This window comes from Carlito syrichta, unplaced genomic scaffold (assembly GCF_000164805.1).
Source record: "Carlito syrichta isolate Samal-C Ts95f unplaced genomic scaffold, Tarsius_syrichta-2.0.1 Scaffold287800, whole genome shotgun sequence".
NCBI lineage: Eukaryota > Metazoa > Chordata > Mammalia > Primates > Tarsiidae > Carlito > Carlito syrichta.
Window position 1 is genome coordinate 281,268 of NW_007231896.1, and position 22,615 is coordinate 303,882.

The following is a 22,615-nucleotide window of genomic DNA, read 5'->3' on the forward strand; positions in this document are numbered from 1 at the left end:
CGAACCCATGGGCTCAGGCAATCCACTCACCTCAGCCTCCCAAAGGCGTGGAATTACAGGCTGAGCCACCGAGCTCGGCAAGAAACACTTTTTGTAATCGTTAGTGTTTACATCCCTTGATACTAGCTATCTATAAAGAGAATACAGAGATACAAATTAATCACAAATAATGGTATTTCTGTGTCAGGGAATTGGCTACATGTAGCACAAATAATTCTCCATTTTCTGCAAATAGGTTTTTCAGGACAGTTATGTAATTTGGGGCTTGCTTTCTCTTATTCTCTAGCCAGTTTGTCTCAAGGAATGCAAATTGATTTTTAATATTAAATGAGACATAATTTAGAAAATAATCATAAGCAATGATTACAGATTTTTGGACTATTTGAGTTTGTCTGTAACATCTATTAATGGGCAGTATACTGAGTTAATGTAGGCACCTAAAAGCCTGAAATGTGCCTACCACAGACACAGCGTTTTTGTCTATTTACTGGTTAATAATTTATATCCTAATGGTTATAAAATCTCGGTACCTAAATGCTAGACCTGTTCACAATTTTGTCTGGTTTTGTGTGTTTTTAAAGACCCAAACCTTTTCAGTCTGGCATTTCTTCACTTAGTCCTCTTATGTCACCCTCTGGCTTTTATAGGGAATGTAATTATTTTAATAGTAGTTCTCAGAGATGCTACTACAAACTCTGGATGAGGGATACGTGCAATCTGTTGGTCACATCCTATGTTGGGTCTCATTTTTGTAACCCCCAAAATGGGAGGGATAAATTAAAAGACCTCTAATGTACCTTTGAGCTTTAAAGTTCTGTTTTTCCTGCCTTTTCATATATTTGTGTTAGTGTTCACTTTATATATATTTAGAGTTTTTATACTAGTGTGAATATTCTGTTTTGGTTTGGTGAGGCATTTCAAAGGTGTATACTTGAATATTTTTCTAAATACAGCTGCCAGAGAAATGCAGATGGTAAAAATAATCCAGAAAACCAAACATTAAAACATCATGTCCATTTGGCATAAAGCAAAATGTTCCACACATTTTAGAGTGATTTTTATATTCAGAGACCCTCCATATTTGTTAGCTTACAATTACAATAGCTTTGTGAGGTAATCAGGAAAAGTATTTTTGCCATTTTCCAGATGAGAAAGGAGGACCAGAAATCTCTTTGTAAAGCTTTAATGCCATACAAGCAGGCAGTGGTAATTTATTGCTCTTTAGAGCACCTTTTCTCTGGGAAGAACGGTCTGAATTAATAAAGCATCTGAGTAGTTGAACACAGATGTATAGCTTTCAAGTCTTAGAGTGACATAGTCTTAACTAAACATTTCTTAGTTTATTTGAACCAGTTCATTGTGCTAACTAGATGGATTCATCTGAAGTATTTATACTTAGGATATTGTTTTTTATAAGTACTTCTAAGTTATTGAGGGTGCTTAAAAATGTTGAAGAAACTTTAGGACATGATCCTTCCTGTAATTTTATTTATGTGACTCTTACAGCACAATTCCTTTCTTTTTCTTTTTAAAGAAAACAAGTCCCAGTCCCTAGCTAAATTGTTATCATTTTGGACAATTATCTGAATTAGACTGATCTAAATTTCATATGCAGATTGATAGTTTTTCATTTTGTATGCATATTAGATGATATAACACTATTTTCATAGAGTATATTTCTATTTACAAACTACCTAATTATTGACTTGATTCTCCAAAACCTTATAAAAGTTTTAAATGTAACTTATGTTTGGTAAGCTTTAAAATTATCTAAACCTTAAACAAGTTGCTGGCATCCTTCTTGGCCTTTCCCACATATGATTATGATGCATTTGATGCCCCTGAACAGTAGTATGAAGAATAGGACTCAGTCTAGACTGGATTGAGTTTTAATTAAACTTCTTCAGCCATAACCTGATAAGAATCAGGCTGAGTCTAGGAGAGTTATCAGGATGCAGGCCTGTATTAATTTTGCGAGCCGGTGTTAATGTTTACTGCCAGCCTTGCATAGCAATGCCAGTTTGCAGCTGTGACCATGTATGTGACTTTTGGTAACAGTGGTTTATATCTAAAGCAGTTTAGATTTTATGGAAGTAGCTCATGATTATTTGGACAAGCAGGGTAGGTAAGTTTCAATTATGTTTAAAGTGCAATTAAGGAAAATCTTAGCGTAGAGCACTCTTTCCGAGAAAGAGTTAAGTATTTGTAGACTATCCTAGCATGAAAATTTTTTTGGAAGAATATACCTAGAATTTTGAAAGGTTCCTATGGTGTGACTTTTTAAATTTGAGGTTTGGTACTTGGTGTTGATTTAAGATTTCAAGGAAGAGGAGAAACATTCTAGCCAAGGAGAATTGCATGGTTAATCTTTTTCATGCATTTTAAAAAAAAAACATGCATTTTTCACAGTGAAAAGTCACTTTTATGTAAGTTTTGTTACCCCAGATGGCCATTTTTTCTAGATAGATAACATTTCCCTAAAATGGAATAGAGAAACAAATCTCCTGATCTAATAAAAACAAAAGACACTAAATTGTGCCTCTCTCCTAAGTTATAAAAACAGTAATACTATAAACTTGTTTGAACTGTTTTTGTTGTTGTTGTTGCTGTTGTTTTTGAGTCGGAATCTCACTCCATCACTCAGACTGGAGTGTAGTGGCACGCTCACAGCCACTCTAGTGTTGACCTGCTGGGCACTGGTGATCCTTCCGCCTCAGCCTTCCAAGTAGCCAGAACTACAGGCGTGTGCTACCCACACCTGGCTAATTTTTTGATTTATTCTAGAGATGAGGTCTCGCCAAGTTGCCCAGGCTGGTCTCGAACCCACGGACTCAGGTGGTCCCTCGGCCTCCCAAAGTGCTGGGTTTACAGGCTGAGCAACCCAGCGCAGCCTATTTTCTTTTTTGCTCCCCGCCCCCGTTTTTCCTTAGATTTGCCCCCCACAAATGATTGCATTTGCTTTTACTCGTTTGTTTTCAAGTTCCTTCAGCCAAACCTCACACTATCAGAAGTTTTTCACTGAATGTATTTTTCTCTTTCTTTCATGTCGTTTCACTTTTTAAGTCACCTCAGTAAGCATTTGGCTGTCTTCTCATGCTTTTAAAATGAATGCAATGAATGGCAATTTTTACATTTTATCCCTTTACAAAGTTTGTAAAGGAAAAAATTACTGCAGAACTAAGAACAAAATCTAACTTGGAATTCGATTCCTTTGGCCATTCTAGCTGCAGCAAAGCACATAACCTCATTTGGTTTTCTCATTTGCAAAGTGTGGATAATAACCTACCTCACAGATGTGTGTGAGAAACTGTTTGAAGGCCCTTGTTTAAATACAGGGTTTATATCCCCACATTTAATGTAAATTCCTTCCTTTTTAAAAATAAATCCTCTTTGATACGAATAGGATGAGTATCTTGATTTTTAAGTAAGTTTTATGTGGTAAGAACATAGTGCTAAGAATGTTTAAGACCACAGTTTCAAAAATTATGGTGTGTTCTTAGTTTGACATTTAACATTTCTTGAAAACACTTATTCAAATATCAACCTTGACCTCTGTTGCAACAAATATTCTTATCCAGAACTTCTTAAAATGTTGGCTAAAGCTGCCTTAATGTACCAAAATACAGCTTTCTCTCAAGACTGTTCACAAACATCTACGGTTGTACAATGTCTTGAATATTTAATGTAAAATTGATATAGAACTGTGAACTCTAAGGATAGTATCTTGATATTGTTTTAGTAAGAATGACTGTGTTCTCTGTCTTGTATGCTTAAATATTAAACAGTGGATTTTGAATGCAACAAATAAAACTGAAAGTTGATGGCCATTAGGTTATGTCTCTGACAATCATAAGACAAATACTTAAAATATTTCAAGAACATCTTGCGTTCTTTCTTATCCTACCTTTGAAAAACAATTATAGGCTGACACATTTACATACCTATTTTTAAAGAAAAGTGTAAACTACTGATATTGGGACCACTTTTTATCATTGGTTTTGAGAAAAGATTCCCAGTGCTTTTGTGTTCTAATGACCACAGATTCAAATTTCAGTTTTGTTTGTTGTGTATTTTTTGTGAATGTTAAATGATCAATGGGAAGGGTTTGTCTTGCAGTAACCATATGGAAAAACTGTCTTCTTGAATTACACAGCATTTCATAGTTACAGTTTCTCCCTAATTGATGTTTGCACTGTATAAAAGTCATAGGCGATAAACTCAAAAGAGAAATGCAGCCTATCTGATTGCTTAGAAGCTTTTTTCACAAAATCAAATTAAAATTGTTGGTTAATTTGAAAGAGATTTTTGTTTCTGTTTAGTCATTAAGTTAATATGCTACATATCAACTAATACAGAGAAATCTGTTATAGGCAAAGATTACCTATGACTCATTGGAGGTTTTTAAATCATCTTTGTTCATGTGTGTCTTCTTTGTTGTTGACTTGAGCCATTGCATGAGTTTTCTATTATTATAACAAATTGCTACAAACTTAAAACACACATTTATTATTTTATTGTCTGTAAGTCAGAAATTGAGTGGACTTAGCTGGTTTTTCTGCTTTAAGTCACACAGGCTGAAAACCAAAGTGTTGATAGGGCTGGGCTATGGGGAGGAATCTGTTTTCAGACTCATTCAGTTGCTGTCAGATTTTAATTTCATGCTACTGTAGGACTGAGGTCCTTGGTTCCTTCCTGGCTGTAGGCTAGAATTCATTTACCGCTTCTAGAGGCCATCAGCATATCCTGGCTCATGAACTCCTCATCTTTAAAGCCAGTAGCGAGGGGCTCATGCTTCATGAACTGCCTAGACATCCCTCTCTCCTCTTCCTGTTTTTCCACCATGTCTGTCTTACTGACATACTGATTATTTGTCCTTCCTCTAATTTTAAGGGCTCATGTGATTAAGTTGGGCCAACCTGGGTAGTGTGCTTTTAGGAAAACATTGTGTTCTAGCCCTTGTTTTTAAAAAAAGTAAACACATCAAAGTCAGGATATATAAGTAAATATTTCAATTTCCTTTTTTTAAACTTTAGTAAGAAGAATGGATTTGTTTTTGTTTATTGGCTAAAATAGTTTCATATATTTCCTAAATTGCACGGGTAATGGAGGTTTATTATAGGAAACTTGAAAAGCACAGAAAGTTTGAAGAAGCTAAGAAAAACATCATCCATAACCCTGTTACCCAGAGGCAGCCACTTCTTAAAGTTTTATCATAATCATGTTTTTCTCTTCCATTTCTTCCACCTAAAATATGCTTTTTTAAAATTCTGAAGATCTGCAGGAGATAACCTGGTCAAGAAGGTTACTATGTCATCTTGGAAGACCATGTATATCACAAAGGTACTCAGAAAGGGGAAAGGAAACCCAGCTTATAAATAAATGAATTTATGGGTGGGACAGAATTAGCCTCCATTAGGGTCAACTGCCTTGGTATGCTGTCTTTTATCTGACAGAAGGCTGTTATCCTGTCTTTTTACAGAAAATTTAAATAAAATATAAATTCAGTCTTTCCATTAAAACTTTATGCTAGATTAGGGTTTCTAGGGGACAGATGACATCTACTTGGGACATCACTAGCAGTTATGGTATTTATATTCTAAAACCTTGCAGATTAATAACGTGAGGAATTTAGTTGAAATGCTTTGATTTAAAGAATGGAGGAAATGTGGCTGATATTAGTGATAATAGAAGCATAACCACAGTAAGTGGATAGAATGGATAGAAAAGCAATAATTTTTCTAAAAAAACTATACCATATCAGAAGAGTAAAGGTACTAGATATTAGACCATATAGTTTGTCCTTTAAAAATATATTTAATAGATTTTTTTTTAACACCAAACGTTTTACTGTGTCTGTGCAAAATAAATCATCCTAGCCATTCTTGCAAGTCTTAAGATTTGAATTTTTAAAATGTATTTTTGTTTTCAACATCTTCCAACTTCAGAAAATGCCAGGGACAAAAATAGTACCACTTATGTAATATTGTATATTAAGGATTTTAGAATACTTTTATTTATATTGTTACATGACAACCACCCTGTCAAATAGGCAAGATGAGTGTCATCAGCCCTGTTTTCTAATGAGGAAATTGAGATGCAAAGAGCTGACACAGAATTAGAACAAAAGATCATGTGAAGAGCTGGAAAGTGAATGGAACAAACCTATCTCAGTTTAAATTTAGTCCACTGGCACTCCAAGATTTAAAATACTTCATGGTTTGGTGAAATGGCGAGAGTAACATATGGTTTATGATTCTCTGTTGAACAAAATGCATGAAAGGTTTCTGCTCAACATAGCTATATACTCTCCTTGACCACAGGCTGTACTTGCTTCATCTTCTGCAATGCCTACTGTATAGCAGGTCTTGGCCTAGGGAGCGGGAGAGGCCTGCAATTGCCTGATTGTCCCTCACTGGTGGAAAACTTAGAAAACTCCAAGCAGAGTTTGGTCTCTAGTTCAAGCAGAAATATATTTTCCATCTTTGGTACCAGCCTTAATCTCACCTCCCAAAAAAGAAGTCTCAGAGCCAGTCCCTAATTCTCCTCTCTCACCTCTGTATCTGATTAGTCACTAAGACATTCTCTTTACCTCTGTAATACCACTAAAGGGACTCCTGTACCATACATTTTTATTGCTGCTGTCTTCAATTAAGGTCTAATGTCCTTTTGCCTAGAATATTGTAAAAGTTTCTTTTTTCTCTGTTATCCACATTGCTGTGATTGCCTGACCACCCCCTCCACACCAGACGTCAGGCATTTCCTTTCTGCCTAAACCTTGAATGGCTTCTTACTCTCTAGAGATAAAAGTACAAATGAACTTTCTCACATTCTAGTTCCAACTTAGCCCTTTCTAGACCGAGCCTGCCATTTCCCACCAGATATAGTACACTTCATTTACTTTGAATTTCTTTATGGTCATCAGAGCGTGAATTTTTCATTTCTGTGCCTTGTCTACGACCAGGCTTCAGTGTCACCTTCCTGTAAATCTGTCTTAATCCTCTAGCCATTCCATTCATATCATGTGTATTTTACTATATTATTTGTAATAATCTCTTTACATATTTCCTTCTCTAAACTCTGAACTCTATGAATACCTTTGGTTCTTCTTTTTTAGAATGTGTTTGGTCTAATTTATTAGCAAATGCTACTTGGAATTTGGGGAAAAAGAAGATAAAAGAACCTAGAAGCTTAAAAAATAGTCTAAAAGTATAAAGGATGAGGCCATGGAAACAAATTCTATCACACCCTACCAGGCCACAATCACCCTGCTTAAAGAACTGAGCAAAATTCTTTAGCTTTTCAGTGCTGAAAAAGCCACTTAAAAGATTTTAAAACAGTTGAATCCATATGTAGAATTTATTTATCTCATTGACATGCACTGTACATCATTTAGAAAATAGAATAAGTTTTAGTTAAAGCTCAGCTTTTAAATGCCTTTTAAATACCTTGATTTTTTAAAAAAAGACTGAGCCACAATTACTTTAATATTATCCTTTAAATTTGAGTATTTAAAAAAACTTTGGTTACACTAATTACTGTTCAAAATTAAATTATACCAAATTTGAATGCACAATATCTTGAAATTACAAACGCTCTTGTACTAATATTAGAATCAAACTAACCATCTGCGCAACTGACTAGGTGCCATAAGGCATGATTTCTAACTTTGGATATGGCTCATTAAACAAGTGCTCAAATGCTAACACACACAGTTTCACGTTCTCTTGAACTGGCAGTGAAGTAGATACTGAAATAGACATTGAAAGATAACCTTTTAGGAGTTAAAACCAACATCTAAATGTTGAGGATTTGTTTTTGTTTTTCTTTTTTAAATTCTGAAAGAAAGTTTTTGCAGATCCCACCATCTCATTTTGACATGTAAACTGAAATTGATGTGAGGCAGGAATAACGTCTTAGGACTTGTTCGGTGCAGCCCATAACATTTGACCTTGGTCCTCCTAAGATGACCAACTTTGATGCCTGAGAAAAAAGAAAAATATACAAACATTTGGAAATATAGGCTGATAGAACAGTTAAACAGAAGATTTCTAGGGAATTTCTTATTCAGTTTAATATTTTAATGCTCCATGAAAATGTCTCTGATGCTCTATAGAGAAGTTTGATAGCATACTCAAGAGACACCACAATAAAGTCTCTTCCAATATAATCCTTATAGAATATAGGGCACTGCATATCTAATATTCAAAACTTTTCCTGAATTTCAATAAATTCAGTAGTCTTCCCTTGAGACTCATGTACACATCAATGCATTAAGTACTTAAAACTCATGAGTTAAAGTATAAAACCAAACCACTTACTTGAAATCTAGATGTTCAATGAGCACGTATCCATCTGTAGAAACAAACATTACCATCACTAATTTGAAGTTATAGTGAAAGTGCTTTACTTTTTTTAATTTTATGGGCAATAAGTCAATAAACTTACATTTGCCTTCAGAGTTGCGACATATCACTAGATTTTGTTTAGTGGTATCAATGACTTCCAGTTCTTCTCCAGGGGTTATTGGCAAATCACATATTCCATTTCTTGAATTATTAGAACACGCCACTGCTGTGTTGATGACAGTAATCTCTTTGTCATACTGAAATGAGAAATTACTAATCAGACTATTCTTGCATAGTTGTTATTCTTTTGAAATCTGTTGACCAGAAAAAAAAGCAATTCCAGAATATGTAGCTTAGATGATGTTAGATATCTACTCCACCAAACTAGGGTGACCACATATCTCCCTTTGCCCAGGGCAGTCTCTGTTTATAACTAAAGTATCTACAAATATTTATGGTGATGATTAAAAGTACCTCCTTCCATTCTCAGAAGTGTCCTGTATTTGGAGGCTGAGTGGCAAGACTAATGTATACCAAATGGGTTCTGATCTACAGGATAGATTTCTCTTTTGCCTTACAAAGTAATAGTTTCCTAACTGGTTTTTATCATTTCCAGGCCTTTGCTTATTGTGCATCAGTAAGTTCTTAAAATACAAATCTGATTAGATCACTTTCCCATGTATAACATTCTAAAAACCTGTTCATTGCTTTCAGGATGAGACCTTACACTTCTGAACTTGACATTCAGGGTCCTTGGCATACTGTCATTTCTCTTCCATCCATCTCTGTCCCCTTTATTGAAGCTGACTCAAGCTATATGACATTTCTTGAATACACCATATACCTTTCATATTCCCATAGCATTGCTCATGCTGTTTTCTGTGCATGAAATACCCTTTTTTCTCTTAACCATTTCACATGAAGACTTTTATAACTGCCATGTATAATTTACTGTTTTAACTGCACTTTGTATATACTCCTATTATAGCATCTAATAAACATACTATCTCATAATGTAAATTGAAGACAATCTTACTCATCTTTGTATTCTCAATGTCTGACACAGATGGGGTACCCAATATTTTATTATTTGAGCTGAATCACAGTTATTGAAATGGCATAATTTTTCTAATGATATATCAAGGAAACCCACCGCAGGTAATAAGGAAGAATGGAATCCCACACACATATAGAAAATGGCATTTCTTTCCCACTTGAGATAGTAAAAAGTACATTGAGGGGAAAAGCAGTGGATGGAATATAGGAGTATTTTCAACAAGTAATCACTCTACTGTTGCTTTTCAGCTAATCAAATGACATCACAGTTGTGGTAGATAATTTCACATATCACAATTTCTAGATATAGTTATTTCAGTCAGCTTTGGTCCAGGCAGGAATTATCAGTGATTATGAGAGAGTTGTATATACTCCTATTTTAGTTTCTTTCAAAAATATTTTATGGATGTTTATAAAGTGTTAACTAGTTCTACCCATGGATGTGGAGATAAATAAGATAACTCTTGCTGTCTAGGAGCTTATAGTTTAATATAATCAACATCTAAATGCAAGTATGTTAATATTTTGTGATAAGGCTGAGGTCGCTCAGATATATAGGTGAATAGAAGAAGAGTAATTTATTTGATCAGCAGGTTTGAGCAAGTTTTCCTGGAGAAGAGGCGATGCCTCATCCAGTGCTTGATAAGTGAACAAGAGCTAGTTAGATGGAGAAAGGCAGCAAGGGTGTTCCAGATAGCTGGGTAGACCAAGTAATGCCAAGAGTAATGAAATTGCTTGACAGACATAGAGGTTCAGATGAGCAGTTTGTTGCCAACGCACAAAGTACAAGACGAGAGAAAACCAGAAAGATAAGCAGAGGTCATGACATGAAGAGCTTTATCTGCCATGTTAAGAAACTTTAACTTTAACCATTTGTCAAGGGGAAATTTTTGAAAGATTTTAGGCAGAGTAGTGACTTAGACAACTTTTATGAGCAGTATGTACACTTTGAATCTGAATTCAATGTCTAGCACCTAGAAGGTGTTCAATGTTTCTTAAATTAAATCCTTTAACACTATATGAAATCAGGGCAGATTGTTAAAATAAAGAATAAATGTTCCATGGCTTCTTAATGACAGAAAAATAAATCAAAGAGCTTCAGATGCTGCTTCATTCCTTTATTTGTTATCCATTTGTTTATTTGTTTAATCGACCATTCATTCACCAAACACTGTGTTCAATTTTATTTTGGGACCGGGGGAGCAAACTTGAATGAGACAGGATCTCTTCGTCTAGAGGGACTCAAGAGATTAGTTTAGGACACACGCACAGACACATACACGTGCGCGCTATAACACAACTGATTGGTGTTATAAGATATCTGTATATAACAGATAAAAATGTGCTGAGGGAATAACCTTATCTAGAGGAGTTAGGGAAGAGTAGGCGAGATTTGAGCAGAGCCCCCACAAAAAACCTTGGAGTTTTTCCAGGCAGAAAGAATAGCATGTACAAAGACAGGACAACATAGAAGAGCATGCAGGGGGAAGAAAAATATATTTTTTAGTTAAAGATTATATCTCCAGAGGCACAGTACACCTGTAGGATCGTTAAAAATAGAAGTTGCTAGTTTTTAATATTGCTAATTTTTACCTTCAGAGAGAACATACCTTAAATCTTTCTCTAAAAAGTTTTTCTTCTCTTTCCATTCTGTTCTTTTCTAAGTTTTGCTTCTTGGTTCTGAAGAAATTTCTAGTAGATAAACTGGCAAGAAATATGCAGGTAGAGTTAAATGTATGTGAAGTTAAAACTTAAGTTTTCAAGTCTATGATGTCATTCCATTTCAGGATAAATTCAGGTATAATTTTTTGTGTGTATGATTTTATGTAAAAATCACACATATATAAAGTCATATGTCTGTACATATGTGGATATATACACACATGTATGAATGTGCACACGCATGCACATGCATGCGTGCGTGCACACTCACAGGCATACACATATATCTCCAGTAGAGTAGATGGTCAAAGCAACTGAACAAGGTAAGTAACATTAATTGCTTTTCTCCACAATTAAAATTTTTATTTGACAGCCAGATAATAACTTGGAATAAAATCAAATTGTTTAGCCAATTTAAGGTAAAAAAAAAAAAAAAGGAAACCTGTCTGAATCAGATTTAAGAGAATAATTAACTTGTTTAAAAAATTTAAAAAAAAACTTAAGGAAATTGATAAGTCTTCCCACTCACTTTCAGATTATTTAATGGAAACCAGTAAGAATGAGTAAGGGGTTTACATTTTGGGTTTTCCAAGTTTTTAAACCGATTTAGGGAGTTATACATCTATGTGGCTCAATAAAAGAACCAACCTGCTTGCTGAGTGAGTTGGGAGATGAATACAATTAAGAAAATTGAGCAAGATGCCACAAAACATGTGCAAAAGTGTCAGCACATAAGAAAGAATAACCCTACAGCAGAAGCTGATTACATTCTTCCTCCTCCTTCCTGCTTTTCAAGTGGGATTTAGGCCTGCTTTTTAGCAGTTTAATATATTGACAGAAGGAAGAAAAAAAAAAGTCAACCAAATCCTTTCAGTTCTATTCCAAAGTGTCTCCTACTTGTTTGTTTAGCTCTTTCCAAGATCACAGTCACCGCCATATTTCAGACTGTCACCACTTCTTGCCTGAAATATCTTCTTTTTGCCTTTCCTACCCCAAATGCATCTGCATATCTGCCTGCAGAGTCATTTTTCCATAATCTGTCATATGAATCTCTTGCTGAACACCTTTTTATTTCTACTGCCTATAGGATAAACTCTAAATTCATTGGTTTTCAAAATCTGACCCAATCTATCTTGCCAGCTTTATCTGCTGCCCTTTTCCCTACACACGCACTGTCTCCTTGGATCATTTTAGAAAGTGGGCTATCCTCATGTACTTTATACCTGGGATACTGCTATGGTTTGGCTATTTGACTCCTCCAAACCTCATGTTGAAATTTGATCCCCAGTTTTGGAGGTGAGGCCTAATGGAAGATGTTTAGGTCATGGGGACAGATCCCTCATGAATGGCTTGCAGCCCTCCTCCTGGTAAGAAGTGAGTCATTGCTCCTCTGGTCCTGAGAGAGCTGGTTGTTTAAGAGCCTACCTCTCCCCTCCCCACCATTTCCTTTCTCACTATGTAATCTCTCTCTCTGCATACACCAACTGTCTTTCACCTTCTGCTATGAGTGGAAGCAGCCTGAAGGCCTCACCAGAAACAGATGTTGGTGCCAGGCTTCTTGTAGTCTGCAAAACCATGAGCTAAATAGACCTCTTTTCTTTATAACTTACTCAGCTCCAGGTAATCCTGTATAGCAACACAAAGAGGCTAAGACAGATACCCTTCCCTAATTTCTCTTAAAACTTGTCATCAGCTTAGATTAATAAAGAAATAATAAGAGGGTTGAGCTAATAAAAAAAGCATTTCTTACTTATTGGCAGAAGAAGTTATGGTAGAAATCATTTAAAAAGGATCAAAGAGAACATAGAAGTCGATACAGCAATTTACTTTTACTTCACTATCACATTTACTCAGTTAAGCATAAATGTATGTCGTACATATACACAGTGGAATATTATGCAGCCACAAAGAAGGACAAACATGGACTTCGCGGCAACTTGGATGGATTTAGAGACCATCATACTCAATGATTTATCACAGAAACAAAGAACAGAGACCATATGTTCTCACTCATAAGTGGACCTTGAACAATTATATCATATAAGAAAGGGATTGGCAGTAATGGGAAACTGCCAGGGAAGGAGGGTGGGATTGGCAGTTGAGGGAAACTGCCAGGGTAGGGAAGGGCACGCCTCATCAACAAGGGTACCTGCATAATGAACATTTGTATACCTAACCCTGAATTTTACTCCACATCTTTAAAATAAAAAATAAAAGAAAAAAGAATAAATGTATATATTATATCAGTTTGCTGTAAAAAATAAAGCACTAGAAAATTGTTTCCTAAAAAGACTTATAGTTGCTTATATGTAGTTATCAACACAATAAATATATTTTGGAGGGCATAAAAAATGTACTATTTCCCCCCTTGAAATTCCATGTTGTTACTCTATGCAAACATATGTAAAAGAATGAAGTCTGAGGTAGAAAGTTGCTTTTCTAGTCTGAATACATCTTTCCAGTTTGAGAAAAATAAACAACATCAAGTCTAAAAGAAGGGCCATCCTATGCCATCCTGAGTCTAGATTTGGTTCAAGCTGTCTGGTTTCTGTTGAGGTAATCTTCCCTAAGAGGTTTCCTAGAGCAGACGGATTACACAGAGTTCGCATTTCAGGGACTATTTAGCCAAGGATTTCCCCAAGATATTTATTAAAGTACCTCTGATCCTGCCCCATGCTCAAGCAATTGAGAAGCCTGGAGCACATAGTACTAAGTAATCGTCTGAGTCAGAAAAACATGTCCCGCAACAGCCACCTGGGAACCTGAATTATTTGAATGAGGGTTAGACATTGAGTCAATAGAATGTTCTCTATTTAAATTCTAGCATCAACTGTAGTCCTACTAGAGCTATGTTTTAGGGAAAGCAGTCTAACACTATGCTTTTTTCTCAAAGTTACATTTAAGTTCCAATTGGTATGTTACTGAAGTGCTATTTCATAGGGGAAAAGTTCTAGAAGATTGGAAGTTTTTCATAAGGGCTGACTTGAGATCTTTCCCTATTTCCCATCCATGAAAAGTAGGGAGGATAATGTTGGTGATAAATGTGTGTGGTACTTAACATTTTTATATTCTTTGTCTCTTTTAATCTTCTGAGCTGCTATAAAGTAGGTGTTGTTATTCTCATTTTGCATGTGAGAAACCCCATAATCAAAAGGAATGACTTGCCTAAGGTCACACATCTGGAAAGAGACATAAATTTCAGCAGAGAAGCTGTAATGTAAGTGCACCTGTGTTCCACATTCCTACCTTTCTGGTTCTTCAGTACCTTTTCTCTCTTTTTTTTCCTTTGGTATCAAAAACTTGGGCTTCCATGTTCTCAGTTTATCTTTCTCTCTGAAGAGAAAGATATTTTGAGTAAGTAAATTAAGAGCGAATTAATAAACCTTTATGGCACTATCAATCAATGCTTCATGGACAATTATGAGAAAATCCAAAAGTCTTCTAGAAATATATTCTGATAATCTGTGACAAGATCATATAGAAAATATTTTAGGCTTTGCAGGTCATATCGTTTCCATGGCAAATATTCACATTTACTCTTGTAACTTCATTTACAAAAACAAGTGGCGGACCATATTTGGCCACAGGCTATAGTTTGCTGACCTGTGAAGATCCAAGTTTGAAACCAGAAGCAAGAAATTGACCTGCTTATAATCAGATTTCATCTTTCTGGGTCTCAGTTTCCTTGCCTCTAAAATGTGAATAACAATACTAATACAATCCCTGAGACAAGACTGAGCTGACTAGTGTTTAGCATTAGTGGGTCTGGGCGGAAGAGGATGCAGTGAAGGGAGAAAGTATTTATTACAGAAGGAAACAATCCTTGTTGAGCACCTGTGTGTGGGGACTTATGTTAGGTATTGTACATACTCATCGTTTTTCACAGTATTGCCAGTCTTTTAAAGTAGTCATTCATAAAATTTTACAAAGAAGGAATTTGTAAGAGAGAACAAAATGGATGATCAAAGTGGGTGCAACCATTTTGGAAAGCAAGTTGGCATTGTCTTATGAATGTTCATCCCCCATATAGATTGCATTTCTTTCCCCTTCTAAGTGTATCTCCTTGAAAAATTATTGTACATATTCCCTGAGACATGGGTAAGAGTATCTATGACAGTATTGCTTGTAAGTGAAAAAAATTAGAAACTACTTCAATACCTATAAACAAGAGAATGATAAGTGAATTGTGATGTGTGTGCGCACATACACACACACTCACAATGGAAAATTATAGAACAGTAAAAATGAATTATAGCTCAAGCGCGGTGGCTCAAGTTTATAATCCCAGCACTTTGGGAGGCTGAGATGAGAGGACTGCCTGAGCCCAGGGGTTCGAGACCAGCCCAGGCAACTTGGCGAGACCTTGTCTCTACAATAAAATTTTTAAAAAATTAGCCAGGCGTGGTAACGCTTGCCTGTATTTCCAGTTACTTGGAAGGCTGAGGCAGAAGGATCGCCTGAGTCCAACAGGTCAACACTGAGGTGACTGTGAGCGTGCCACTATACTTCAGCCTGGGCAACAGAGTGAGACTGACTCAAAAAGAAAAAACAAAATTATATAGGAAAAAAGATGGATTTTATTTAGTAAGATAAAGAAATGGAAGCATTCTGTATACAGCATGCCATATTTATAATTTTCAAATTCCAAATGAAGCAACACATTTATCATCTGTGTTTGATAAAATTATTTTTGTTTTGAACAAGGAAATGGAAAACAAAATTTAGGAGAGTGGTTACCTTGGGGGAAAGGATAGGGGGTGTGTACAAGTGAAACAGTCCAATGTATTGGATTGTGTTCCAGTTCTTAAGTTGAATGATGAGTTCAGGGCAATTTGTTTTGCTAGGTTTTACAACTTATATATGTTTTGTTTTGTTTTTATTTTTACCTACTTGTATTTTAAGAAAAAGAACTCAGGCTGGGCATGATAACTCACGCCTATAATCCCAGCACTTTGGGAGGCTGAGGAAGGAGGATTGCTTGAGCCCAGGAATTCAAGACCAGCCTGGCAACATAGCAAGACCTTGTCTCCACAAAAAATAAAAAAAAAGTAGCCAAGTGGAGTGGCTCATAACTGTAGTCCCGGCTACTGGGGTGCTGAGGCGGAAGGATTGCCTGAGTCCATGGGGTCAAGGCTGCAGTGAGCCATGATTGTGCCACTGTACTCAGCCTTGGTGACAGAATGAGACCCTGACTCCAAAGAAAAAGAATTCAACCAGGTGCAGTGGCATGAACCTGTAGTCCCAGCTTCTTGGGAGGCTGAGGTAGGAGGATTGTTGGGAGACCAAGGGTCCAACCAAGACTGCAATGGGCTATGATCATGCCTGTGAAAAGCCACTGCACTCCAGCTGGGTAACATATTGAGACCTCATCTCAAAACAAAAACACAAAAAACAAAACAAAAAAAGTCAGACACACACAGAAATGTTCATTCTCTACTCTAATTTGAGATTTTAGGACCCTCCTCCATCTTAGACTAAATTACATTTGCTATTTGTAACCCCCTCTTTCTTGATATATGCTTTATGGTCCAACAAAACTTCCCAAACACACGTGTTTTTCGTTTACACGGTTGGCCCCCTACCTCCTGCCCCTTCCTTTTCTCTCCTCTCCTTTTGCTCTCAGACTCCACCTGTCAAAACGTTATTTATCTTTCCTGCTTCAGCTTAGCACAGAGATTTTTTTGATCTCCTCCATGACAATAATGGCTACCTATTCTAAGCTTGCAGATTCTTTTGCAAATTTTTATAGCAGGTCTTTCTTTGTTAACTAATTTAAAAAATGATGTTTTGGTATCAGGCCACATGTTATAGATCTGATAGCTACAGTGTCTACCTCAGGGAGTTCCCAGTCTAGCAGATAAGATGGTCAAGAAGCAGACCATTACAACTATGAGGAAAATGTTTTGATAAAAAGGGGTACCTAACTTAAATAGATAAGATCAGAGAGGGCTTCCTGGGGAAAGTAAAATCTGAATTTAGTTTTAAATAATGAGAAAGTATGACAAAGTGTGTTACAGGTAGAATCGTTCTTTGTTCTTAAGTTTTCACCTCCTTAGAAAGGGTTATTCCAGCAATCAACCATAAAATGAGTATCAACCCCCTACCGACACACACCCTATGTTTATTCCCTCTCAAAATATCCTGTTTTGAAGCAGACAAATTCCAATGTGTCATTACAGACACATTGTCATTATTTTTCATTTACTTATTTGTCTCTCTAGTCAGACGAGTAAGTATTGTGTCTGTTTTGTTCACTGCTTTATATCCAACACCTAGCACAGTGCCAGGCACATATTATATGCTCAATAAATACTTGTTGAATTTATTAATCATGTTGGAACAAATATGAAGGTTTAAAAATTCTGGAAAGCTTGTCAAGTCCAAGGAGTTCCAAGTAGTGCAGTATGGATGAAACACAGAAATGGTGGGTGAGGGGAAAGTACAGATGAGGCTATGAGGTTGCCGGGGACTGGATCATGAATGAATCTTATCTCTTCCAATGCCCTTTGGACGTTATTATGAGAGCCATGGATAACCACTCAACAGTTTTAAGCTAGCAGGTACAGGGTTTTATGACATGATTAGATTTGCAGTTCAGAAAGTTTGGAGAATCAACTAAAATGGAGGTAACATAGCCATTTGGGGAGTTGTCACAGTTATCTGGTTGAGAAGCAATGAGGGGCTGAATTGTGACTGTGCAGTGAGAACAGAGAGGGGGGAACACTTTGGTAGTTTACCAGAACACAGCAGTGAGGAGGGCAGGACATGAGGGGAGGTGGAGTTAAGGATAAGCTAGGGCTTTGGTTTGGTTAATAGTATATTTATTGAAACAGTCACACACAGAGTGATGAGAAGAAAAGATCAGACTTGGATGGGAGGGATGACATCATGCATTCTTATAGATATTCTGAGTTTCAGACAGAGTTAACCAGCAAACTTGTTAGAGGACAGGAGAGAAATCTGATTTTAAAATGTGAATTTTGGTATCACCACCATAGTGATTATAATTGAAGCCTGGGTATAGATGAGCTAACTCAAGAAGAGGAAAATGTGGTACATATACAAGATGGACTGTTAAGCAGCCATAAAGAAGACCAAATCATGGCTTTCACAGCAACATGGATGTAGCTGGCAACCATCATACTAAGTGTACTATCACAGAAACAAAGAGCCAAATACTGCATATCCTAACTCAAAAGTGGGCTCTGATTACAGGTCACACCAGCACAAGGGTGGGATCAGCAGATACTAGACAATGCTAGGGAGGCAAGGTAGGGAGCACACGGCATACACTGGGTACCTGGTCCACTATCGGGGAGAGAGGACCACACTGGGTACCTGGTCCACTATGGGGGGATAGCAGGCCAGTTAGAACCCAAACTTCACCTGCATGCAGCCATAAGTTGTAATAAATCCCTGCTTATACCCCACAATTCTTAAAATAAAGAAGAACAGAAGGGAATAATAAAAGAGAGCTGATATAGAAAACTTGAGGGAGGAACACTAATATTCAAGAGATGAGTGATAAATTAGAACTCTCTCTCACCTTCACACAACCACTTAGGAGGAGAAGGCAAAGATGAGGAAGGACTAATGGAAGTTTATGGAACGACATCCTCAAGATGGCTGACTCAAAGTGGCTGGCACTCATTCTTCCCCATGAGAAAGGACCAAGGCAATGAATATACAGTTATGATTTGAGAAAAGGGAACTCTTATTCAATGTTGGTGGGCATATAAACTAATATAGCCACTTTGGGGATCATTGTGGAGTTTCCTCAAAAGGCTACAAATAGAACTACCATATTATCTAGCAATTCAACTGCTGGGCAGATATCCAAAGGAAAGGAAATCAGTATATCAAAGAGACATCTGCACCCCATGTTTACTGCAGCACTATTCACAATAGCCAAATATGGAACCAAACTAGGTATCCAATATCAGATGAATAAAGAAAATGTGAAAGATATATAAAATGTGATATATATATATGAATATTATTCAACCATAAGAAGAATAAAATGCTTCCATTTGCAGCAACATAGATAGATCTGGAAGTCATTATGTCAAGTGAAATAAGCCAGGAATAGAAAGTTAAACACCACATGTGTTCTCATTCACATGTGGAGACTGAAAAAATTGTTGATCTCATAGAAGTAGAGTAGAACAGAGGGTGCTAGATACTGGAAAGGGGAGGGAAGGGGGAAGAGAATAAGAGATTTAAAATTTAATTTAATTTAATTTTGAGTCAGGGTCTCACTGTCACCCAGTTGGAGGGTAGTGGCATGATCAATTATGGCTCACTGCAGCCTCAATTTTCTGGGCTCAGGTGATCCTGCTGCCTCAGTTTTTTGAGTAGCTGGGACTACAGGCATTTGCCACCATACCCAGCTAATTTTTTTTATTTTTGTAGAGACAAGGTCTTGCTATGTTGCCTAGGCTGGTTTTGAACTCCTGGACTCAAGTAATCCTCTCACCTTAGCCTCCTCCCAAAGTGCTAGGATTATAGGAGTAAGTCACCAGATCCAGCCTTATTTTTATTTTTATCTTTTTGACTTGGAATCTCACTCTGTCACCCAGGCTGGAGTGCAGTGTCACGCTCATGGCCACCCAGCATCAACCTACTGGGCTCCGGTGATCCTTCTGCCTCAACTTCCCAAGTTGTTGGAACTACAGGCGCATGCTACTATGCCCAGCTAACTTTTTTGATTTATTGTAGAGACAAGGTCTCGTCAAGTTTTCCAGGCTGGTCTCAAATCTGCAGGCTCAGGCAATCCACTCGCTTCGGCTTCCCAAGTGCTGGGATTACAGGCTGAGTCACCAAGCCCAGTACCCAGCCTTATTTTTAGAGACAGGGTCTCACTCTGTCATTTAGGCTGTATTCAGTAGTGTAATTATAATTTACTGTAACCTCAAATTCCTGGGCTCAAGTGATCCTCCAGCCTCAGTCTCCCAAGTAGCTGAGACTATAGGTGTGTACCACCATGTCCAGATGTTTTTATTTTTTGTAGGGACAGGGACTCACTATGTTGCCCAGACTGGTCTTGAACTCCTTGGCCTCAAGTGATCCTCCCACATTGGCCTCCCAAAGTGCTGGGATTACAGGTATGAGACTGCACCCAGCCTGAGATATTTAAGAATACAAAATTTCAGCTACGTAACAGGAATAAGTTCCAGTGTTGTATGCCACTGTAGGATAACTATTGTTAACCATATATATTATATAGTTTCAAACAGCTAGAAAGAGGGTATGAATGTTCTCAACACAAAGAAATGGCAAATATTTGAGATGATAGATATGCTAATTACTCTAATCTGATCACTATACATTATATGTATTGAAACATCACCATGTACTCAATAAATGGGTACAATTATTATATACCATTTTTTAAAAAAATTAAATTTAAAAAGTGAAATAATGATAACATGGAAACTGAGGGAAAAGTTAGTATATTTTTTTCCTTTGGTAGATGGTCAACAGTATGATATTTACAGAGGAGCCAAGCAAAATAGGAACTTAAAAGTATCCACTGAATTCAACAAAGGAGTTACTAGTGACCTACCAAAAATAGGTTTACTAGTATGATAGGAAGAGAACTAAAATGCAGTAAGCAGGGAAAGTTGAATTGAAGATGTGCAGAGGAGACCTTTATATTTAGCCATTTGGTCAAGAGGAAAATAATAAATAACAAGTGACTAGAAAGGGCATCGAGCTTAAGGATGGTTTCCTTTTTGAGAGATTATAGATATTTACTCCTTGAATACAGAGGTTCTGTCCAATAGTGCTTGTGATCTTCCATGTTGTCTCAGACATGGGAGGTTATTAAATAAATGTGTTGAAATGAGTTTCAAGACTCTCAATTTAAAGATAAGGAACAGAGACAGATTCCAAAACTCTGATACCTTTTGAATCACCCACCACTGTTGGATCATCCATGTTATTCATTTTTTTCCCTTCGTAGTGAGGAGAAAAATCTCATTTGACTTTTTCTTCCAGTCTCCAAGGATCTGAAGAGATGGCTTTCTGATTGTATTTAACAAAGCATCAGGAAATGGATCAAATATCAGCAAGGATTACCAATTAGGTAAATTAACTTACTTTGACTCTTTTTCACTCAGGTCCACATCATCATAGATAATAACTTCTTGAGACCTAAATTCTAGGGTCAAGATGGGATGAAAATAGTTCATTATTAGGTATGGTTTATATAAACCTTGGCTTTCCCAGTTACATACTATTACATAATTATCCAGGTGCATTCTCAAGTCTGTTTTATCAAAATCTAATCATAGACTATACATAGGCTGAAGGATCACAGACCAAAAAGATTCTCCATTTGGGAAGAAATTCAACTGAGGGATTAAAAAATAGTGAGATGCCCTAGTATCTCAAACACATGTACATATTTATATTAATTTGATTTAATGCAGACTTTCAGAAAAATATGAGTTGCTGAAAGAATCATTTTTAGACTAGGTTCCCATCTTTCTGGAATTGGACAATGATGTTATACTGTTAGAATAACAAGAGGGTTTTTCTTAATTCCCAAGGGGGGGGGAAAACTGTTTAATAGAATATTAATGTTGATTTTTCTTCCATAATTTTTATTTCATATATTGACAATTGCTCCTTTATAATAATCTGGCAAAACATTGAATCTGATCATAATTATGATCTAATCATAATTAGATATTTTCTATTCAGGATATTCACATTCCTTGACACTCTACATAGAATTCCATGACTTCAGGTGATTCATCATCTCAACAAGTTTGAGACCTTCTAGCATAATTATTCATAACTTAGTCAAGTATTCATAATTACTTATTGCTTTAATTATTTAATGCCTTTAAATTTGGGTGGAGGTAAAATGCATGCCTATTCTAGGTTGGCTTTTTTTTTTTTTTACACAGACCAAGGATATGTTGGGAGACCTGTGATCTTACCAAGTGTATATAATATAATCTTCATTTGTTATTTAGTTCGGCAAACTCATATTGTGAAATATAATATACAATTGCCAAGTCAGAGTGACATCAAAGTAGGCCACATGGTTAGTGCCCATAAACAAAAAACAACAAACAACAAAATTCATGCCTTTCTTTTATTGACAAATTCAATGTACTGAACTTGTAATGAGAGCCTACTATGTGTCAGACACTGTACTTATTTATACATTATTTTTTTTTATTAAAAAATTTTTTTTTTTGGTGTTGGAGTCTCACTCTGTCGCCCAGACTGGAGTGCAGTGGCTGTTCCTGGCCACTGCAGCCTCGACCTGCTGGGCTCCGGCGATTCTTCCATCTCAGCCTTCCAAGTGGCCGGAATTACAGGCATGCGCTACCACGCCCGGCTGATTTTTTGATTTATTGCAGAGATGAGGTCTCGCTGCCCAGGTGGGTCTCGAACCCGCGGGCTCAGGCAATCCAATCACCTCAGCCTCCCAAAGGCATGGGATTACAGGCTGAGCCACCGAGCCCGGCTTACACTATTGTTTTCATGGAAAAGCAAACAATATTCCAACAACCCATTCTTTATTTGATCAATGT

At 36.6% G+C, this 22,615-nt stretch overlaps 1 protein-coding gene across 1 annotated transcript in view; it reads right to left on the minus strand.

Moving 5' to 3' along the window:
• Nucleotides 1-5,667: 5,667 nt before the first annotated feature.
• FYB2 (FYN binding protein 2) overlaps nucleotides 5,668-22,615 on the minus strand; it is a 77,739-nt gene continuing 60,791 nt past the window's right edge. Inside the window, 6 exon segments of the mRNA XM_008053055.2 lie at nucleotides 5,668-7,980; nucleotides 8,319-8,352; nucleotides 8,446-8,602; nucleotides 11,012-11,105; nucleotides 14,310-14,396; nucleotides 21,165-21,225. Coding sequence (XP_008051246.1) covers nucleotides 7,959-7,980; nucleotides 8,319-8,352; nucleotides 8,446-8,602; nucleotides 11,012-11,105; nucleotides 14,310-14,396; nucleotides 21,165-21,225 — 455 coding nt within the window. The 3' untranslated portion in view covers nucleotides 5,668-7,958.